General features: G+C 55.3%; 1 protein-coding gene and 1 long non-coding RNA gene across 2 annotated transcripts; one reads left to right on the top strand and one right to left on the bottom strand.

The window, feature by feature from the left end:
* Positions 1-238: 238 nt before the first annotated feature.
* Positions 239-7,803, bottom strand: NATD1 (N-acetyltransferase domain containing 1). The gene is made up of 3 exons (XM_081583429.1): positions 7,569-7,803; positions 3,638-3,756; positions 239-2,744 (listed from the first exon to the last, which is right to left on the bottom strand). Exons 1-3 carry the CDS (start codon positions 7,672-7,674, stop codon positions 2,628-2,630), a joined length of 342 nt encoding a protein of 113 aa, XP_081439555.1. The 5' UTR covers positions 7,675-7,803; the 3' UTR covers positions 239-2,627.
* A 5,149-nt stretch (positions 7,804-12,952) lies between these two features.
* On the top strand, positions 12,953-18,733 carry LOC145543069 (uncharacterized). The gene is made up of 2 exons (XR_014080422.1): positions 12,953-13,121; positions 15,387-18,733. It is a non-coding gene; the product is annotated as an uncharacterized LOC145543069 (long non-coding RNA).
* The last annotated feature ends 1,988 nt before the right edge of the window (positions 18,734-20,721 follow it).

The raw sequence follows: 20,721 nt of genomic DNA, 5'->3' as shown, positions 1-20,721 counted from the left end.
TGGGAGGAGCAGGCCTAGCTGGCAGACCCCCAGATCCTGATGCCACCTGCACCTCTTAGGGCCTCGCTTCCCTGCCAGTGAGGATGCAGGAGTCCAGAGCACCTGCCAGGTCTGCCCTCTCGCTCCTCCCTCACTCCTGAGGGCTTCCCACCCTGGGGAGCCTGGCTGCCCTGGGAGTGGAGCGGAGGCGAGGGAGGGGAGCACCCCTGCCCTTCCAGAAGCAGTCCTAGAGCCACACTGGGTCACACCTTTTATTGAAATGTCACGCACTCCGTCTGGAGACCAGCCCTGGCCCAGACGCCACCTGCAGCAGGTCCTGAGTGGGAAAGGCACATGGGTGGCCGCCTGTCTCAACTGGGTGAGAGACCTACCAAACGGCCCTGGCAGGAGAGCATGCAACCATGGGGCCATCTGCTGGGGGCCTGGTGGGTCTCTGAGCTTTCCCGTTCCCTGCTGGCGGCACACAAACTGGCCCACATGACCTGCCTCCTGAGTGAGGGTTCCCCAAGTTTCCTGGGATGGGTCGGGCGGGAGGGCGAGGCTGAGACGTCGGACAGTCGGGCTAGCACCGGCAGTCAGGATTGGGAGTGCTGGTGGAGGGAACTGGGGTTCTGGGGTTGGGTCTGCAGCACACCCACCCGATTGGGGGAGTTGGCCATTGCTGCTGTCAAGGGCCGTAGTGGGAGCAGCAGCATTTTGTAAGGCAGCCCGAGGCAAGGGGGCCCAGGTCGCACCTGCAGAAACTGGAGACGAGCTGTCCCTGGCCCAGTGCCACAGGGGCCCTGGGGACCCTGTACATCCCTGGTTCAAGTACTAAGTGCTGTGTGTGCCAGCTGGGAAGCCAGAGTCACCCGCTGGGAGAACACAGGTGCAGGCTGGTGCATGGCGGGCCCCCTCGTGCCACCCAGCCCTCCAGTCCCTCCAGATGCAACTTTCCCTGGGGTCCCCTGTGCCACTGTTGCAGGACACCCTCCCACAGGCAGTGCCTCCTGGAACCAGGTCGCCTCACCTGAAAGGCCGCAAAGGCATCAGCACCAGCTCTCTGAGCTACTGGAGAGTATTCATGATGGGAGTCTGTGCTTGAACATGGGGAGTGTGGATGGGGAGGGGGTGATGCTAGAGATGGAAATAGCCCAGAGCCTGGGCTGCCTGACAGTCCACTCTCAGGCCTACTACCTACTCTGCTCTTACGCTGCACCAGGAGGGCACATGCGTGGCCTCAGAGGGGCTTCCCCCAAATCTCTTTGCAAACACAGCCAGAGGCACAGAGGGAAGGGGAGGGTGCCCTGCAACCTCTAAGGAATTCCTGGAGGCCAGAGCGGGGCTGGGAGCTGGGAGGGGTGTGGGGGCCGAGGACAGTGACTCCAGGCTGCCAGGCTTTTGGACACATGTAAATGGAGATGTCCCCACCGCTGGGTGAGATGTCGTACGTAAGTGGGAGCACCCTGGAGAGGACTGCCGAGGTCAGACAGGGAGGGGTCACTGGGGCAAGCAGTCCACCCTAGCCAGTGGCCTGGAGGGGCTATGTCATCCCAGGGGTTCACTGTTAACTCACATCTCAGCCCTGGAGGGATGGGACTCCTGAGCTGCCCTCTGGCCCTACAGAGGAGCAGGCATGAATTTGGCCCTTGTGGGGAGCAGGACACAGGAGACTGTACTCTGAGCCTCAACCAGCCCCCAAAAGGAAGTCCCCAGAAAGGCAGGCTCCACAGAACAAAGGTGCTGGGGTGCTCCCCAAGCTGTTCCCAGGAAGGCAGTCTGGGAGGGGCCTCAGACTCCTGATGGGCCACGGGCTTGCAGGAAGGGAAGGACACTCTGACGTGTGCTGTTTGCACAGGAAATCCCTCCGAACTGCTGCTTCCTCTGAGTGGTGAGACTGGTCTGTGAAGGACAGCTTTCTCCCTCCCACCCCAGCTCCAAAGGGTCCTCTTTGAGAAAGCTCACCCACAATGAGGGGCAGGTATCCCCAAGACACTCAGATGAAAGGGGAGGGCAGGCACGGGGGTGGGGTGGAGGGAGAGGACCACTATCCTGCAGGACGGGTTTCCAAGGAGACACCAGCTGTGCACGCGCGCATATGTGTATATAAAGGAGAAACACCAGCCGTGTGTGCGTGTGTGCGCGCGCACAGCTGAGCCTGTACTGGCACCCAGCCCATTCCTGGCCCTGTTCATTGGGGAGGGCTCCCGTGGTTGCAGCCATCTCCTGCACCAGGCACACAGTCAGAGCAGGGGCAGCACGGGGGCCACCTCGCTTGGCCCAATGGCCCTGGAAGTTGGCACATATAGTTCCTTATTGCTCCTCATCTGGGGAGCAGACCCCCTGTTGCCCCTCACAGAGCACGGAGCAGCAGGTGGGACCCGGCCTGGCAGAGGGACGCATGTTCTGGTCTCGACTGCAGGCCCTCACGCCGTCTGCAGAGTGGGAACAGCCGGGCCCTGCTTCGCCATGGCAGCTGGACCACGGCCCATCCTCGGCCAGCCACCTCCCAGGGCCACAGACGAGTGTCCTTACAAAAATAACTCTTGAGTCCGTCCCCTGTGGGGACCAGGATTCCTGAGAGCACACGGAGGCCAGGGCAAAGCCTGGGGGTCCTATAGGCGGGCTCGAGCCCTGTGGAGCCAGGGCTATGGCTGCAGGCGCTCCAGGTACTGCGGTAGAGGGTTCTCCTTGACGAACTTCTGGATGTACCAGCAGGTGACATGGGCTCTCAGGTCCTCCTCCACCACAAAGTCCAGAGCGGCCTGGCAGCCGGGCAGAGAGAAGAGTGGTCAGAGCCCCAGTCCCTCACACTCCAGGCTTTCCCTTGGGTCTGCGATGGAGGCAGAGGTACTGCCACCACTCCCATTACAGTTGGGAAACCGGGGCAGACTGATCAACTGCCTGAGGGACACGGCAGGGAAGCGAGGGGGCCAGGGTCAGATCCGCCCCGGGAGAACCCTCTTCTCCACTCATTCTTCACCGGATGCCTCCTCCTCCAGGAAGCCACCCCTGTGGGCTGCATCAGGGCACTCCCGGCAGAGGCCGCTCAGTGTTCACAGGGATCCCAAGGCCAGCAGTAGGAGCGGTCAGCCTGCAGTTGTCGACCCAGTGGGTCTGGAACCGCCTGATCACTCAGCACCCCACACCTGACCTCCGGTTTCAGCCTGAGACCCTCTGGTGACAGGATTCCAATCTCTTCTCCCATTCTGCAGATGAACTGGGGGCTGCAGGTAAGCGGCCTCATGCCCAGCAGATTCCCACCCCGCTCCTGTTACCAAGGGCTCCTCGCTGGTAACAGGATGGCCCCACAGACCAGCACAGAGCTGCTCCTGAAAAGGGCAGAGGGGCAGTGGAGACAGGAGGGCAGCAGAGGGCGGGGCCCCGAGTAGCTTTTAGGGGATTCACGGCCACTCTGAGCCTTGGCGCCAGGCTCGGCCCCCTGGAGAGTTCACTGGGCACCTACCATCCATGCACACTGGGTCCCAGCAGTGAGCTCCCCACATAAGGCAGGTGTCCAGGTCCCCGGGGGCCCAGCCTGGGAGGTGGGGGTGTAGAGGCGAAAGGGGGTGGGTGGCAGTTGCAGCCCATGGGAGGGCGGGGCCTGGCCACCACTGGGCCTGGTCTCCTCTGAGTGGGGTCAGCCTCCACGCCCTACCTTGGCCAGGTGCTTGGCGATGCCGCGCCCGCGGTAGGTGTCAGGGACCTCCGTGTGCTGTAGGTCCACGATCCGCTTGCCCACATACTCATAGAGCAGGACTGCCCGGTCGTGACATCCTGTGGGGAGGGGGTGGGCGAGTGAGGCCCTGAACCAGCAGGGAGGCCTGGGGGGAGGGTCAGGGGTTCAGTGCTGGGCTGCAGTGCTGGGTCTGGAATCACCTCTCCGAGCCTCAGTTCCTCATCCACAAAGTATGGATGTAACAGAGCATTCCGCAGGAGTGTCTGGAGGGTTAGAGTGCTTAGAACAGTGCCCAGAACACAGCGAGCCCCACGTGGGCCTTTTCTGCCATCATCAAGCTTAGCATCCCAGGGCTCCTGGTGCCCCCCAAGGCCCAGCTCTCTGCACCCTCACTGGAGCACCTGCCCAATGCTATAGGAGCCCCAGGCCCAACACTGGATGTAGAGCGGGGCTCAGCAAGTTGCCAACTAGACCAGAGCCTGAACAGACTAGAGAGCTGGACCACCTACTAGACCCTGGGGAAGGTCAGAAGCAGCAGAACCAGAGTCTGCAGGAAAGTGACCAGGCCCAGGAAGCACAGGAAACTGACCTTCACACCCTCTCAGGCCTGGTTCACCAGTGTGCCCCAGTCCCCTGCTGGAGAAACACTTAGCTGGAGTTCCAGCCTGTCAGCCAGCCTGTCTGTCCATCCAACCACATGCTCACCCACCCCTCTGCCCCCTTGACAAAAGTTCACTGAGCCCATCCATGGCAGTTCTCGGGAGCTGGGGACATGGCCACGAACAAGCCAGGCCAAGGTGCTTGGGGTCCTTCTCACATGTCTCTCAGACCCCAGTCTGAGCCTTCAGCAGGCCCATGGGCAGAACTTTCAAATGTGCCCAGAATCTGACCACTGTTCACATGTCCACTAGCCCCTGCACCCCCCGTGGAAGCAGAGTCAGATCCCACCCATCCTCAGCTCAGTGGCCTCCTTGCGGCCCCTCAGGTGCACCTGCCTCAGCCAGCTGCTCCCTCTTCCTGGCACCACCCCCCTCAGAGCCCCCCAGGGCTGGGTCCTCACTATTTGAGGTTAGCCCATGTATAACCCCAGCATTTCAGGGGGTTCTGGATCTGGTGGTCAGGCAAAAGCCTGAGCACCCATGTCTTCTCACACCCCATGTCAGCAAGACCCATCCACACTTCCTTCAGCAAGCACTGAGGAACTGGGCTTTCTCCCCATCTGCTCACACTGCCTGGCCCCAGGCAGCCTGAGGGAGCCCATGACATCTGATCTACCCTCTGCTCAGGACCCTCCCAAGCACCCACCTCACCCAGAGTCAAGGCCAAGTTCTCATAATGCCTTCCACAGCCCCGCACCACCTGCCCCCATGCCTCTTGATGTCCTCTGTTCTGTGGCCTGGCTCTGTTTCTCCCCTCTCTGCTGTTCCCAGTACACACCAGGCACCCCAGGACCTTTGCACTTGCCACCCCTTCGACAAGGAGCACTCTTGCTGCTGTAGCTCCCTTCCTTGCCTGCTTCTTGGGTGGCCCTCCTGGACACCTAACTCTAAACAACAGCCCTTGGGACTTCCCTGGTGGTCTAGTGGTTAAGACTCTATGCTTCCACTGCAGGGGGCAGGGCTTGATCCCTGGTTGGGGAACTGAGATCCCACATGCCATGCAGTGTGGCCAAAAAAAAATCACTGGCATTTTCCCAACACCCCAACCTTATTTCTCACAGGTCTTGTTCTTCAGGACGGTCTATGTTTTATTGTCCACTGACCCTCAGATGGTTGAGCCCCCAGCACTTACAACAATGTGTGGCACATAGTAAGCGCTCAAGAAGCACTTGTGGCATGAATCCTAGTTCTTCTACCTCCAAGGTGCAAGACTGCAGGCATGTTGGTCACTCTCCCTGCCTCAGTCTCCTCCTCTGTAAAATGGGCAGAGCAGCCCCTCCACCAACACTGCCAGCAATCCTGAGGATAAAGTAAGTGACTCCAGTGTGAAGGGCATGCCCGGAACCCAAGGACTGAATGCACACAGCTGCTCTTTCCTCCCCAGACCTGGAACTTGCTGGAGACTCACTAGCCTAGCTCTGCCAGGGGATGGCTGGCACACACCTGAGCTAGGAGCCACAGGGCTGCTCCACCTCTCAGCCTCAGTGTTCACCTCTCTCAATGGGCACAGTGAGCTGGCTTCCAGGGCCTGGCCACAAGTCACCATGGCAGGCCATTCCCGTCCCCAGCTGAGGCAGGGTGGGGGCCTGGGCACAGAGGAGCCCTCGGCCCACCCCTATACACACCCAGACCACTTCGGGCCTGGATGCACAGCCCGGTCTTGCAGACTGGTGAGGACAGGCTCCCTGGGCTTGGCCAGGGATCCTGGTCCACTTTAGAGTTAGCCATCTGAGCAGGAGGTGACAGACGGGGCAAGTTTACAAAGGCGGCTGGGCTCATCCAGTCCTGACCCCAGCCAACTCAAGAGGGTGATCCTAATGACTGTACTCATTAGGGAAAGAAAGAACGAACACCCCCAAAGGTCCCCTTTTTCTTCTTTCTCTGAGTGTTGAGGGTCTCCTGAGCACCCATAAGGAAATCAGAGGCCTCTCAGGAGCCTTGAAAAGCCAGGGGGCCTCTTGGAAGGAGAGTAGCGGGGGCGGGGGCGCCCTGAGAGTCATGGCCAGGTGTGCCAGGATAGCATCACAGCAGAGGAAGAGGAAGGAAAAGGTGTTTGAGTTCTGGCCTGAGGGGGCCTCAGCTTACTCCTCTGAACACAGGGTGGTGATGGCCACGTCACGAGAGTGTTGTAACAGACGTGTGTTGGGACCGAGTTCAAAGCAGATCACAGCCAAACGGGGTCTGAGAAGGTAAAGTCCCAGCTCCAACAGACCCGCCAAGCGCAGGTGGGAGGAGTCAGCCCAGACAAGACCCTATCCGAGCTCTGCCCCTCCCCCCACTGCCTGACCTCAGGAAGCCTCGCCCTTCCCTCCTCAGACAAGGGCACAGTGGCCTATATGGGCCCATTCAGCTTGGACACTACCACAGAAGGCCTCGCTGGGAGGGAGGAAAAAGTTATTAACACAGAGGGGTGGGATGCAAGGAATTCAACCCTCCATTTCACAATCAGGCGGAGGGGGCGTGGATTAGTAAGCGGTGGAGGACTTGACTTCGCTTATGGTTTAAAAAGTAATGCCCAATGACTTCCCTGGTGGTCCAGTGCGATCCCAATGCAAGGCGCCCGGTTGGTTAAGAAACTAGATCCCACAGGCCACAGCTAAAAAATAAAAAATGCAGCGACTAAGAGTTCGCCTGCTGCAACTAAGATCCTGCCAGTAAAAAAAAAAAAAAAAATCAGTAATGCCCAGTCCATGTCCTCCAGCACTGACTACCTGCCGCAGGCGCTGTTCTGAACCTCACTCTTACTGGGGCATCCAGTTCTTCCTACCAGCCAGGAGTTAATCCCACTGTAGAGGCGAGAAACGGGCGCATAGAGATGAGGCAAATTGGCCAAGCCCCAAAGCCGCTGGGGTCTGAAGGAGACACCGTCCCTCCCCGTCTCCGCCCCGCCTCGCCCCTGACTGGCCGAAGCCCCTCAGTCCGTCAGCCCCCGGTAAGCCTAGAAGGGTCTTCCAGTCCCCTCTGCGCAGAAAAAGCGAAGGTTCGCAGGGGCAGCCAGAAGCCACTCAACACCGAGGAAGGGGAAATGGCGGGACATCGCTCCCCGGGACCTCGGCAGCAGCCCGGAAAACAGCCGGGCCAAGCAGGTGCGGGTTCCCCCGGGCCGAGGCAGGACCGGAGCCGCCGGGCGCCTGCCTCCGCCGCACCGGGGCTCGCGCTGGCCCGGGCGCCCGCCCCCACCTGGCCCGCGAGTGCGCCCCCGGCCCCGCGGCGCGCAGACAAAAGGCGGGGGCGGGCGGGCCCGGCGTTACCGTTGAGCCGGACGGTGAACTGGCGGCGCCGACGGTCGTGCTCCACGCGGATGGGGCAGCCCTGCTCCGGCGCTCCAGGCGACGCTGCTGCCGGCGGCTGCGCCATGGGCGCTCGGACCCAGGCCAGGGGCGCGCGGTGGGCTCGGTGGGCGGCGCGCGGAGCCGCACTGGGGGCGACCGCAGGCGGCGGCGCGGAAATTGACACTCGGCGGCGGCCGCAGCAACAAAAAGGGGGGAGCAGGAAATCAGCTGTGCGGTCACGTGCGGCGCGCGACCAGTGGGCGCGCAGCCGCTCTGTTTTGATACATTCCGTTCGCCTCTTAAAGGCGCCGCGCCGCACACAGCTCCGTGCCGGGGCCCTTGGGTCTCTGGCCCCGACCTGCGGGAGACTCTGGGGCACTCCCACAGACCCCGTCTCAAACACACGTTTCGACCTGTAGGGCAGATCTAACAGTTCTCTCGCAGCCACCACCTACTCAGCGCTTGCTGTGTGCCTGCGCGCAGCAAAGCCCCGGAAGCTGCAGGAAGCGCTCATGAAGCCGGGAAGTAGGTGCGCTTGACCCAGGCGCCTGGGGGAGACCTGCGAGGGTCACACACCGCTGGAACGATTGTCCCGAGAAGCCTGGCTTGGGATCTGGTGAAATGCCACCTCTAACCCCAAAGACAAATGAGGGAAGCGCCTTGGAGATCCCTGGACCCACTCACGGGGGAGGGGGGGGGGATTGAGTCCCAAGAGGGCCAGGGACTTGCTTGAGGACACACAGGACTCGGTGGGTGAGTGGGGAACAGACAATTTTTTCTGAAAGGGGACGGGACAACACCTCCCTCCAACCCCCGCCCCAACTGCTTGGATCTAAGGAGGCCCACCGAGTCACGTAACTGCAGGTTTTATTAGTTTGCCGGTGAAGGCGTGAGCATGACGTCATTCCCATGTGACCACCGCCCAATTTAAGATGCCCATCATTTGTGTTCCCCTCTCCAGCCACTGCCCCACCCCGTGACTAATTTGCTTTTCCTAAAACTTCATGTAAACAATATCATATAGTAAGCCCTTTCAGGATTCAGCGTTTTTTTTAATAAAACATTTTGTGTGAGATTAATCCACGTTGTTGAGTGTATCTTTTTCATGACCAAGTAGTATTCCACCAGGTGCATATTCCACAATGTACTTATCTGCCCACTGTTGATGGGCGTTTGGATTGTTTTTGGATTTTGACTGTTATGATTACACGTGCTAGGACCATTCTTGAACATGGCACTTTTTGAAGGTGGCTGCGTCTTAGGACCATGAGTTTTATGAGGACTAGCCAGACCTTTTTCAAAGTGGCTACCTCATTGTACACTCCTGCCAACAATTCTGAGCATTCCTTTGGTGTCACCAGTCTCTAGTTCCAGCCGTTCTGGTGCATGTGAAGTGGTGGCTCCCAGGCGTCAGTATGCCTTTCCCTGATGACCCGTGAGGCTGAACCTTCTTCATCCACTTCTTGGCCCTTTTGGTATCTATTTTTGTGGGTATTTTTTTTTAATTGGAGTTCTTTTTGTTGTCTAGTTATGAGTCCTTTGTCAGATATATTTATTGAGAATATCCTATCCTTGCAGACATTTTTTTTCGTTTTAAAGAAAAACATGTGTATTGTATCACAGAGTTTGGAAACAAAACAGGGTTGAAGAGTGAGTCATCATTTACAAGGAAATAGAAAAGGATCCTGAGATCAGAGAGGGCCTTGACTTGAGCTGAATCAGGGCTGACTGCAATCCTGAAGGAGATGTAACCTTGTGTATGACTCAGGAGACTTCTTTGTCTCCAAAGAGCTTGAGTGGTGTGGGGAACACAGACAGGCTTCTGGAAATCCCTTCACCTGGCAGTGCCATTTCCCACTCTGGGCCTTTGCACATGCACTTCCCTTGGAAAGTCCTCATCGAAGCTCCCCTGCCAGCCCAGGTCCAGGGGAGATTCCAGGCAGGGCCAAGTGCACACCAGGTCCACCATGAGAGCCCAAGATCTTCCCTGTTTTTGATTCCTTTCTTCTCTGATTTTAAATGTCTGTTATCTTGTTGGAGTTTTTAAATACTGCAGAAATCCTTTGTGGAACAAGGCAGTGGATCAATAAAAGAATGAAGCAAGAAATTGGTGTTTACAGAGTTGAAAGGGCTTGTCTATCTTTCCACCCCAAAGCATACTGGTTGTGGAGGAGCATCTGGGAGGGGCTGCTGAATGAACCTGTGACCCCCTCACCCCAAAGTTAGAAAGCAGAATTGGGTCCCAGAAGTCTTGGGTGGATGGGCCCTGGGTCCTGAAAGCCCCACCGGCCAAGGCTGAGCAGGGCCATGCTGAGACTGGGTCCCAAGTATGTGAGCAGCCACTGTGTGCCAGTCACTGTCCTAGGGGCACCCAGTGAACAAACAGACCAAACTCCTTGCTCTTCAGGAGGGACATTTTAGGGGAGGGAGACACCAAGCCAAGAAGGAAACAGAGACTAAGGGCCGGGGAGCCTCAGTGTGGGGAGGGGTGAGTAGGTACCTTGGGAGGCTTCAGACGGTATTGAGGACCTCAACCAATTGTGGCTCATTCAGTGAAAGACTTGAAGGAGGTGAGGGAGCCCAGTCCAGGTGGAGAGAATAGCCAGTGCAAAGACCCAGTGGTGGGTTTAAACCCCTGAGGCCACATGGGGTCTTCAGCTTTCACTCTGAGTCAGAAGGGGCTACTGGAGGATTTTGAGCAGATCAAGGATCTTAGGATTTGTTGTTTGTTTTTTAATATTGGAAAATTTCAAACCTGTGTGTAAATAGAATTATAAAATGAAGCCCACAGCACACCCATCACGGCTGAGGTTTTTGTTTCTGTGTTTTTTCTTTCTTTTATTAAAATAATTTTAAGGTAGTGTTTTGTTGTGGTTGTTGTTGTTTAGTCAAGTTGTGTCTGACTCTTTGCGACCCCATGGACTATGGCCCTCCAGGCTCCTCTGCCATGGAATTTCCCAGGCAAGAATACTGAAGTGGGTTGCCATTCCCTTCTCCAGGGGATCTTCCCATGTCTCCTGGATTGGCAGGTGGATTCTTTACCACTGAGCCACCAGGGAAGCCCAAGGTAGTGTTTACATACAGTAAAAATGATCCTTTTCAGCATGTAGTGTTTTTTGTTTTAATCGTTTCATTTATTTATTTTTGGCTGCGCTTGGTTTTCATCGCTTTGCGCGGGCTTTCTCTAGTTGCAGCGAGCAGGGGCTACTCTTCATTGAGGTACGCAGGGTTCTCAGTGCAGTGACTTCTCTTGTTACTGAGCCCAGGCTCCAGGCACTTGGGCTTCAGTAGTTGTAGCACATTGGCTCCATAGTTGTGGCTTGAGTGTCCTAGAGTGCGTAGTAGTTGTAGCGCATGGGCTTAGTTGTTCCAAGGCATTAGCATATAGCTTTGACAAATGTGTGCTCCCTGCAGCTGCCGTCACAACCCATTTATAAAGCAGTTTTATGACCCCTTCAAGCCCCTAGCCCACCCCTTCCAACTCTTCCCAACCGGACCTGTTTTCTATCCCCAGATAGAACTGCATGGTGATCCTTCCAAAGGGGGCTGCAGGAGGTCTGTTCCACTGTTTCAAGGCTCCTGCCCACCACGTGGGTGTGGACTGTGCAGGGGAAGCAGGAGGCTGAGGACCAGCCTGAGCTCCCAGTTCTTACAGAAACCCAGCAAGAACGGTTCCACAGATGAGTTGCGGCAGCTGGGCGTGGGTCGCACCATCGGTTTGTGGCAGAGTCCACTTCATACCCAACTATTCTCTGTTCCATCCCAAACGTGAGCGGTTCTCCATGGGCCCCCAATGGGCTCTGTGGACACTGGCAGGTGCTCTGACCCCACTGTAGGGCCAGGGGCCACCAGCACCAGGGAGGCAGCCAAGCTTGACCTCAGAATCCTAGAGGCCAACCCCAACAGCTTCAGGTGCCTGGGGACCCTGCTGCATGCAGTACAGGTGGCAGGAGGGCTCGGCGCCCACACCACCCTGCATCCTGGGCTCCGGTGACAAGAGGGGACTGAGGCTGCACGGCGAGTCAGAGAAGAAACATATTTAGAATTTGCACTGGTGCATCCAGAGCCTCGCTCTTAAGGGGTCAGAATAATGTCATCAAGTGTCTGATGTCCTGCGGCAGCTCTGCTTGTGGACCTCAGGGGCCCTCCACCCCCTCCCTCTGGCAGCCCCAGGGCTGTGTGGAAGGTGCAGGCGGTGGGAGGGATGGTGCTCGTGCTGACCCTCAGGCCCACATCCTCCCCAGGGAACCCCACCATGCTGCTCTGGCCCGCCGCCCCCACCCAGGGATGGCTCCTCTCCCATTCTTCCTGCCTGAGTGGATGCACGAGAGGGCTGATTTACAGTCTTCAGAATAAGCAGGAAAACACCCAGGAGACCGAGCCCCTCGCAACTCACAGGGTCCCGCCGGGTGGCCCCGATCCTACACTCAGAACTTGGCAAACAAGGCACTGAAGCTGTTGGCGTGAGCTCTTTACACGCAGGAAAAGTGTTCTCTTCCAACACAGATGGGCTCATGTTCACCGTTTTGTACTCATTCTACCAATTTAATAAAATACTATGAGCAAGTTCTTTAGAAAACCACAGAAGCATTCTTTTTTTATGCTTTGAGGGTTTTTTTCCCTGTCTTTAATTTTATTTATTTATTTGTTTGGGTCTTCGTTGCTTCGAGGGGGCTACTCTCTAGTTTCTGTAAGCGGGCTTCTCATTGTAGTGCCTTCTCTTGTTGTGGAGCGCGCCAGGCTCTGGAGTGGGTGGCCTTCAGTAGTTGCAGCTCCCAGTCTCTAGAGCACAGACTTGATAGTTGTGGCGCCCGTGCTTAGTTGCCCAGAGACATTCTCGGACAGGGGATCAAACTCATGTTCCCTGCATTGTGGATTCTTAACCACTGGACCACCAGGGAAGTCCAACAGAATCATTCTTTAAGGATATTCTTATGGTTAAGTTTTGATTATGTAATATTTTCACATGTTTCCAAAAGTAAAACAAGCCCCAGGGCCCACTCCACCTCCTTCTCCCACTTTCCCGGTCCTTTCCCACTTTCCCATCTCCCAGAGGGAAACATTCTTACTTTGTGAATTTTCCTGGTTTTCCATACATAAACCCGACCAAATAAAAATGTATATTCTTTCTTCCCCTTGCTATTTAACCGCAAAGTGAAGCCTGTCACTGAGCCACGGGGACCCAGTGACAGTCAGTGCCCGGTGCACGGTAGTAGGTGGACACCATGATGTCATTAGCAGATGACGAGGCCCTGGCAGTGCCTCCCCACCTCCAGCAACCCCGGGCTCCTGAGTCATTTCTAAATACAGCCTCTGTTGCCACTGAGACTTCCTTAAGGAGACAATGACCCTCTTGACGCCCCGCACTGGGCCATCGCAGTGGGCGCCAAGGCTCTTGCTGCGCTGAATGCTCCTGGTCAGGATCGCAATTCCTCTCCCTCCTGCCTGAGAAGTTGGGGTCCCTTGGGCGAGGGCACTAGGCTGCCTGAGGTTCTCCCGGGCGGGAGGTGGCAGAGCCAGGACTCAAACCAGGTGAGGCTGAGTCCAAGGCTGAACTTGCAGGTGAAGGACGGCTGAGACCACTCGAGGCCCTGAGATCCTCTGGGGAAGGTGGGGGTAGAGAGTGTGGTGGGCACAGGGAGGCGGGCTGGGTTCAGGGAGGCGGGCCAGGTGCCAGGTAAGAGGGGCAGTGTGGACTAAGGCGGAGTGGGGTGTCCTGTCCTACCCCCTCCATCTGATGGGTCACATAGGAAACCTGTCCCGGATCTTCTGGTTTTCCAATAGGAGCTGGAAACAAAACTAAAGTGAGGTCTCCTGTTGCTTAAATGATGGCAACCGATTAAATACACAGTTATATGTAGCTGCTGCTACTCTTACTGGGGAGAGAGACAGAGGATCTGGCAGATAAAGTCCATCAGCATGTTCATTGCAGGATTCCAGACATTTTTCTGGAGATGTAAATTTTTCAAAAATAAAAAATTGTGGGGGGGGCTTCCCTGGTGGTCTGGCAGTTAAGACTGTGTGCTTCCAAGGCAGAGGTGTGGGTTTGACCTTCATCAGGGAGCGCAGACCCTGCATGCTTGCAGCAAAAAAAAATGCAAAAAAACCCAAACAAACGGGGCAGAAGAGATAAAATCAAATAGAATATGGGAATATTGGTGAGATCCTGATTTGGAAAAAATCAGCTGTAAAAGGCACATGGGGCTAACGGGGTACTTGAATTCGGCCTGAGTGTTAGCTATCTGTGGAATGATGGCTTTTGTCCCAGATGGGGTAATTGTCTTGTGCTTGTGAGGAGAAGGTCTCTGTTCTCTGGGGACACATGCTGACGGGTAGGAGAAGAAGGTTATGCCAGTGACTCTCAGGAAACAGTGGGATCCTGCGGAGTCACCTTTTAGGTTCGGCGTCTTGGACTCAACCACCTTGGGGTGCATTGTCTTGTTCCTGTTCCTTGGTTTCTGAGCAGCCGCCCGTTGACAGACTGATCACCTCTATCTGTCCATTCGCAAGTTCACAGGCCTTTAGGGCTTTTCCAGGATTTAGCTATAATAAATAAAGCTGCTCTTAGTACTTGCATACAGGTTTCTTATGTGTGTCAGTGTAGGTTTTCACATCTCTTGGGAGTAGAACAGCTAGGTCATAGGCAGGTATACGTTTGATTTTATAGGAGACTGCCAACCTGTTTGTAGCAGATGTAAGCTTTTATATATAGGATGGATAAGCAACTAGGTCCTACTGTAGAGCACAGGGTACTATATTCAATATTCTATAACATGGGACTGCTCTGAGGGTCCATTGGTTAAGAATTTGCCTTGCTATGCAGGGGACTTGGGTTCAATCCCTGGTCAGGGAACTAAGATCCCGCATGCCACAGAGCAACTAAGCCCATGAACTGTGACTAGAGAATCCGTGTGCTGCAAAGAAATCTCACGCAAAGAAAGATCTTAGCTGCAACTAAGACTCAAGGTAGCCAAGTAAATAAACAAATAAATATTTAAAAAAATTATTTAAAAAATCTGTGCTACACCATAGTCCATGGGGCCTCACAGAATTGGACACAACTGAGCATGTATGCCCTATATGAGAAGAATATGAGAAAAATAATATATATACATGTACAACTGAACCATTTTGCTGTACAGCAGTAATTAGCACGAAGTAATTAACACGAAACTGTAAATCAACTACACTTCAATTCTTAAAAATCTGTGTATAAGAAAAACCTTAGCCATCCTAACAGGTGCACAGTGGACACTCTCCATGGTCTCAGTTTGCAAGCCCTGGTGACTGGTGATGAGAGTGTTGTTTCATGGGCTTGTTTGCTGTCTGGATAGCTTCCTCGTGAGGTGTCTACTCAGGTCTTTTGCACAGTTTTTATTGGGTTGTTTGTTTTCTTATGAGTTGTAAGAATTCTTTGTATATTCTGGGTACAAGCCCTTTATCAGAGATGTGTTTTGAAAATATTTTCTCTCAGGGCTGTTTTGAGGATTAAATGACATCATAAACATGAAGTCAGTGGGTTGTTGTTTAGTTGCTGAGTTGTGTCCCACTCTTTGGTGACCCCATTGTAACCCACCAGACTTCTCTGTCAGTGGGATTTCCTAGGAAAGAATACTGGAGTGGGTTGCCATTTCCTCCTCCATGGGATCTTCCTGACCCAGGATCAACCTGCATCTCCTTCCGGGCAGACAGATTCTTTACCACGGAGCCACCTGGGAAGCCCAAGTCAGTGGGTACTCTTATCGTTATGAGTGTTTTTACTACTGCTGCATATCACTCTGTTTTGTCCCTTGACAGAACAAGACTTCACATATCTGCACCCGGAGCTCCCCATGGCACCTGCAATGCGGCTGCCCACCTCCAGGTCCCCATTGCTGGAACTCCCTTGGGCGGGGGCAGCCTCCGCTGGAGCCCAGGACATCTGTGTTGTTTGTTGTTTACATGTTCACTTATCAAAACCACCCAGCTGGCCCCGGCTGCCCGCCTGGGCCCAGAGGAAGCCCCAGAGGTGGCCTTGCCCTCCTGCTCTGCCCGCAGGACACAGCCATGTCCCTGCCATCCCCAGTCCATGCTCCTAATGCTGGGCAGGCCTGCACAGACATGTCCCCTCATTCGTGCTTCACTGTGGCACACAGAATCCACGCCCTGTCTGCCAGACAGCTGAGGCTAGAGGAGGCGATGTGGCCACCCAGAGCTCACCACCCACCACCCGGAAGACCCTGGGTCTCGTGCGCCGACGGGATGGTCTGCAGCACTGGTACTCAGCAGATGCCCCTCAGGCTGAGGACAGGTGGAAGCAGACAGGGGCTCCTGAGCACAGGGCTCTGGGTGAAAGATCTCCCTCCAGGGAGTAGCTGTTAAGGTCCCATTTTACAGATGAGGAAACTGAGGCTGAGGGAGCCCAGGTGACTCACTGAAGAAATCAGTGTCCCCTTAACCTGAGTGCTTGACTGCTGGGCCAGGCTGAACCCATGGCCTCTGTCCCTTCCGTGGGGCCTGCCCCAGCTGGGTGGGGGTGGCATGCACCTCACTGATGATACCCACTGGAAGTTAGTCATGGCACCCTCACTTTGCCCATGACTCCCCCACTTCCTTTCTGCCTTCAAGCTCATTGTGACATCCCTGTCTTTGCACCCTTATCTGTGCAGGGCTGCTTCCCCGCTCCCTCCCTACCCAAGGACCCTCCCTCCCCATTCAGCAGAGCCTCCCCGTGGACTACGTGGCTGACTCACAGCCTTTGCTGGCCCCGAAGTGTGGAGGGGGATGTGGTGAGATCTGGCTACATGGAGGAGTGTGTTCCTTTTTCTGGCCCCCTTGGGACTGTCTTCCTTGAAACACTCATGTGGGTGGGACATGGTGTTTACATGGCAAACAGTGCAGAAGACTGGAAGGCACCCAAATGCCTTCAGCAGGGACCACCGAACGCCTTGTGGGAGAGTCACCCGGTGGACACTGTTGGTAGCTGTGATGAGGATGGCTGCTCTCCCCAGGCTGAGCTGGAAGGACACCCGTGGCCTTGGACGTTGAGTCACAAGGGGACAGTGTGCAGAGAACAGAGGCTGCCTGGCCTCGTGAAGGTGCACACTGGTCATGCCCCACGGGCGCCCGGGTGCTGAGGAACAGAGCAGGGGACACTTTTTACTCCACGTCTTATCACTGCTTGAATTTCAAACTGAAATTTCTCCCTCCTCCGGAGGCTGCCTCTGGTTCCATCCCCTGAAATGCCTATTTTGAGTAACCTGGGGGTTGGGGGAGGGCTCCCTTTTCTAAATTTGCTCCCCATAAGTTCTAGGGGGGCACCTCCCATCAGTCCTTCCCTTGTGGCCTTTGGGCACCCCCGAGGGAGGAGCCTGGTGTCCAGCTCAAAACCCTAGGCAGCCACTGAGTTGATGCCTGGCCTGCCCCTGCCCGGCTTCAGGAGGAGGCTGGTTTCACAGCCCAGCCTCACTGAGCTCTGACTGTGTGCCAGGCACCTTTGATCCTCACTCTGACTTTTAAAAGTGAAGACCATTAAAACCCCCACTTTACAGAGGAGGAGACTGAAGCTCAGAGCAGTTCTGAAGTCCTTTAATTAGCTGGAGGCAGAGGAGCAGAAGTCCTGTCTGTGAGGCTCCTGGCAGCTGTTAGAGGGTTCAGCTTCTCCCTGTGGGGGGACAGAAGGCCCCTCAGCTTGGAGGTGCCTTTCTCCTGTCCTGGGTGACTTGGGCCCCAAAGATGCACCAGCCTGGGACTGAAGGCTCCAACCTCGTGGGATGAGGGCAGCACAGCCCTTTTGGGGAGGCTAGGGGAGGGAGCAGTAATTCCACCTGGAGCAGCCGGGAGGGCTTCTTGGGGGAAGTGGTGCTGGCACTCAGCCTGGGAGGATGAGGTAGCCATCAGATCTTCAGTCTAGCTGTTTCCTACCAACCTCACTATCTTCTCTTCCCACACCTACTGCCCCGCCCTGTTTTATCTCTTGATTGGCACCCTCCTCCAGGGCCTGGAGGTGGCCTCCTGCCTCATCCTCTCCCTTCTTCCCACCAGCCACTCAGGCCTCTGAATCTTTCTCAGACCCCACTCCCACCTTCCTGCCCCTCCTGGACTTTCTCCTGCCTCCTCCCTGGAAGAGGAAGTCCCTTCTGGGGTCCCACACTGTGAGTCACCCTGACACCCTGGGAAGTGAGGTAGGTAGCTCTGTGAATGGCCACTGCCCTTGGCAAGCTGGAGAAGGGGTTTTGAAAGGTTTTGAAAAATGGCTGCAATTCTCATTCCACTCACTGTGGGGCAGCCTCAGTGTCTTGGCCCCTTAAAACCAGGCCAGTTGCTTTGGCCAGTAGAGTCAGGCAGACGTGACACCAGCATTAAGGGCCACGCAGCTTCCAACCTCTGTCCTCTCCCTGTGCAGAAGCCCTGAACAGGGGCAGAGGCTGTGTAGAGGGGCTCCAGCCCACTGCATCCCCACAGGGCCCAGCCCTGGAGTCCTCCTGGCCCAGGTGCCAGACTTGGAAACAAACACTCTCTGAAGGAATCCAACAGAGACCCCAGACATGGTGGGACAGAGACAGTGTCAGAAAATAGTTATTCCACACCAGTGGTTTAGGGTTGTAAGGAAGCAGGAAACAAGCAGAGGGGGATTTTGTGACTCTCCCCATCTCTGATGTTGTTCCTTTCTCAACCCATTTCTGCTAGGACCTGTGAGAGGCTGGGGACTGCCAAAGTGGCACTGGCTTGGAACTCAACCTGTTGGGGCCAATGTGAGGAAAGTAGGAAAGACTCCGTCTTGAAGCCTGTCATCCATCTTAAAGACAGGATGTGAGCTGGGCCTGAACCCTGCCCAAGAGTGAGGAAACCGATGCTAATAAAAACCAGGTCTCCTGGAGACCTCCCTACAGATGGCAAATGGAGATAGTTGAGATCAGGCTGCCCCTGTTAGATTAACCATGCCCCGATGTATAATCATTGTTCCCCTCCTTTAACCTTAATTGTTCTCCTAGCACCTACTTGTTGTAAAGCTCAATCATATACAACACAGAGGTTACTGACATGTAACCAGTCACGTAGCAGGGGAGTGGGGGTATAAAACTGGGCCTCTCAGAACATTAGGGTCTTTGTTGGTAACTGATTCCCCTTGGACCTGCTGGTGTAATAAACTGTACTCCACTGTCTTGAGTGTCCTCCGAGGTGTGTTTTGTGACTCCAGATTCCACAACAAGCCCAAGGTCAAATCCTAGAGCCACTGTTTACCCTTTCCCTGTAAATCTATGGGACTGGATTAGAATCAGGGGACACTGGCCATGACCATCTTCCCCCCAACCCCCACCCAAACCACTACATATACTCAATCCCTGACATCACTGGAGTAGAGTCTTGAGTCACTAGGTGTGGTCAAGTCTTTTGAGGATCAGTTTGGGTAATCCAGGAAGGCTGCATGTAAGAGGCAAGATTTGGTTGCAAAGAATAGCCAGAGCTAAAAATAATCATGCCATTTTGCTTGTTTACATTAAAATATCAAAGTAATATATGAATTGACATATTAAAATACTATATAATTTAATTTAGATTAAAAGTAACGTGGCAGAGGGTAAATGCTATGGCTCAGATGGTAAAGAAGCTGCCTGTAATGCAGAAAACCTGGATTCAATCCCTGGGTAGGGAAGATCCCCTGGAGTAGGAAATGGTAACCCACTCCAGTATTCTTGCCTGGAGAAGTCCATGGACGGAGAAGCCTGGCCGGCTACAGATCGTGGATGGCAATGAGTCGGACACAACTGACCAACTAACACTTTCACACTTTCAAAAGTGCATAATTCTTGCAGGAATGTTCGACAAGAAAAGCATGAAGAAAATAATCACATTCTTTGTGAAACTGGGCCCAGAAATCACTATGGCTGGCCTGTTGGAGTTCTTCCTACCTTCCCACCTTGCAGTTTGGACCAGGCTGCAACTTTGGGCAAATACTCCCCGTGGTTCAAACAAGGCACAAACCAGCTGGCAGAAACAGGCGTTCTCACCAGCCGGAGGAGGCCAGGCATGGGGCATGTTGTCCCTGAGGAGGTGCTGGTGTGCTGCCCTCCTCCCCTGATGCTGCAGAGCTGCCAACAGCAAGGTCATCATGCAGCTGGTGCCCTGGTTGTTCACAGAGCAGCCCAAGGATGCCAGCTCCAGCACCCCTCCCACCACCTCTGGGCTCGCCCCAAGCATAGTAGCCTCCAGACTCAGGCTGGTGGGAGTCTTTGCTTAGGAGGGCTTGTCCGACGAGCTGGGCATCTCGAGGGCGTTAGAAACAGTCCGAGTGCAGGGCCTGGGCAGCCGGAGGGGAGTGCGCTGGTGGAAAAAAGTCGACATTTATAGCATTTTCCGCTGCAGAGCACTTGTCACAGTGCCCTGTGGGGCACCATGCTGGACAGATCTGGGGCTTGACTGGGAGTCTGATGGCCACTTGGCCTGGATTCCTCCCCCTGCCCCCGCAGACTGCTCGCTGGCCTTGTGCCCACCTGACCCACGCCCCACTCAGGCTTCACTGGAAACCAAGCTGTGGGCAGAAGGGCGGCGCCAGGCGTGGCCGCAGGGCCAGCACCACAGAGGCTGTGGGAGGGCGTCTGGTCCACAGGGCTCTGGGGAGACTTGCATCTTTGTTCCTGAGGTGAGGCTGGCAGGCTGGGCAGTCCAGATATTCTAAAAATATTCCATTTTTGGCTTTCCACGACCTAGGGCTGCTGACCTCTGAGCCTCAGGCTCTCACTCCCCGATCCTCTTCTGCTCGAGCTCTGCTCCAGACACGCTGGCCTTTAAGTGCTGCTTTGAGTTGACTTCCAATTCTCCTAGAAGCCATGCAGGCACATAGAAGTCAGACAGCATTGCAAGAACCATCTGGAGAACAGGAATATCTATGGACAAACAGGAACTGTTTGAGCACCTACTGTATACTGGGCTCTAGGTGTTGGGGGTGCAGCAGAGACCTCAACACATGCTCCCTCAGCTGACATTCTCGTAGGACTGCTTCCAACCCTCTTAGCCCCCTTACTTCTCAGTCACACGCTTGTTTTAAGTGTGAGACAGTGTCTGACGCTTCCTACTGCAGACAAAGACTTAGTCCCTTACACATGGATCCCTGCACTTCCCCTCCCCCAGCACCCACTCTCTTTCCAGATAC

Source organism: Giraffa tippelskirchi, chromosome 3 (assembly GCF_054371585.1).
Source record: "Giraffa tippelskirchi isolate mGirTip1 chromosome 3, T2T-mGirTip1v1.2.pri, whole genome shotgun sequence".
In the NCBI taxonomy this organism is placed as follows: domain Eukaryota; kingdom Metazoa; phylum Chordata; class Mammalia; order Artiodactyla; family Giraffidae; genus Giraffa; species Giraffa tippelskirchi.
Note: the sequence above shows the minus strand (reverse complement) of the source record. Positions and strands in the feature narration are given on the sequence as shown.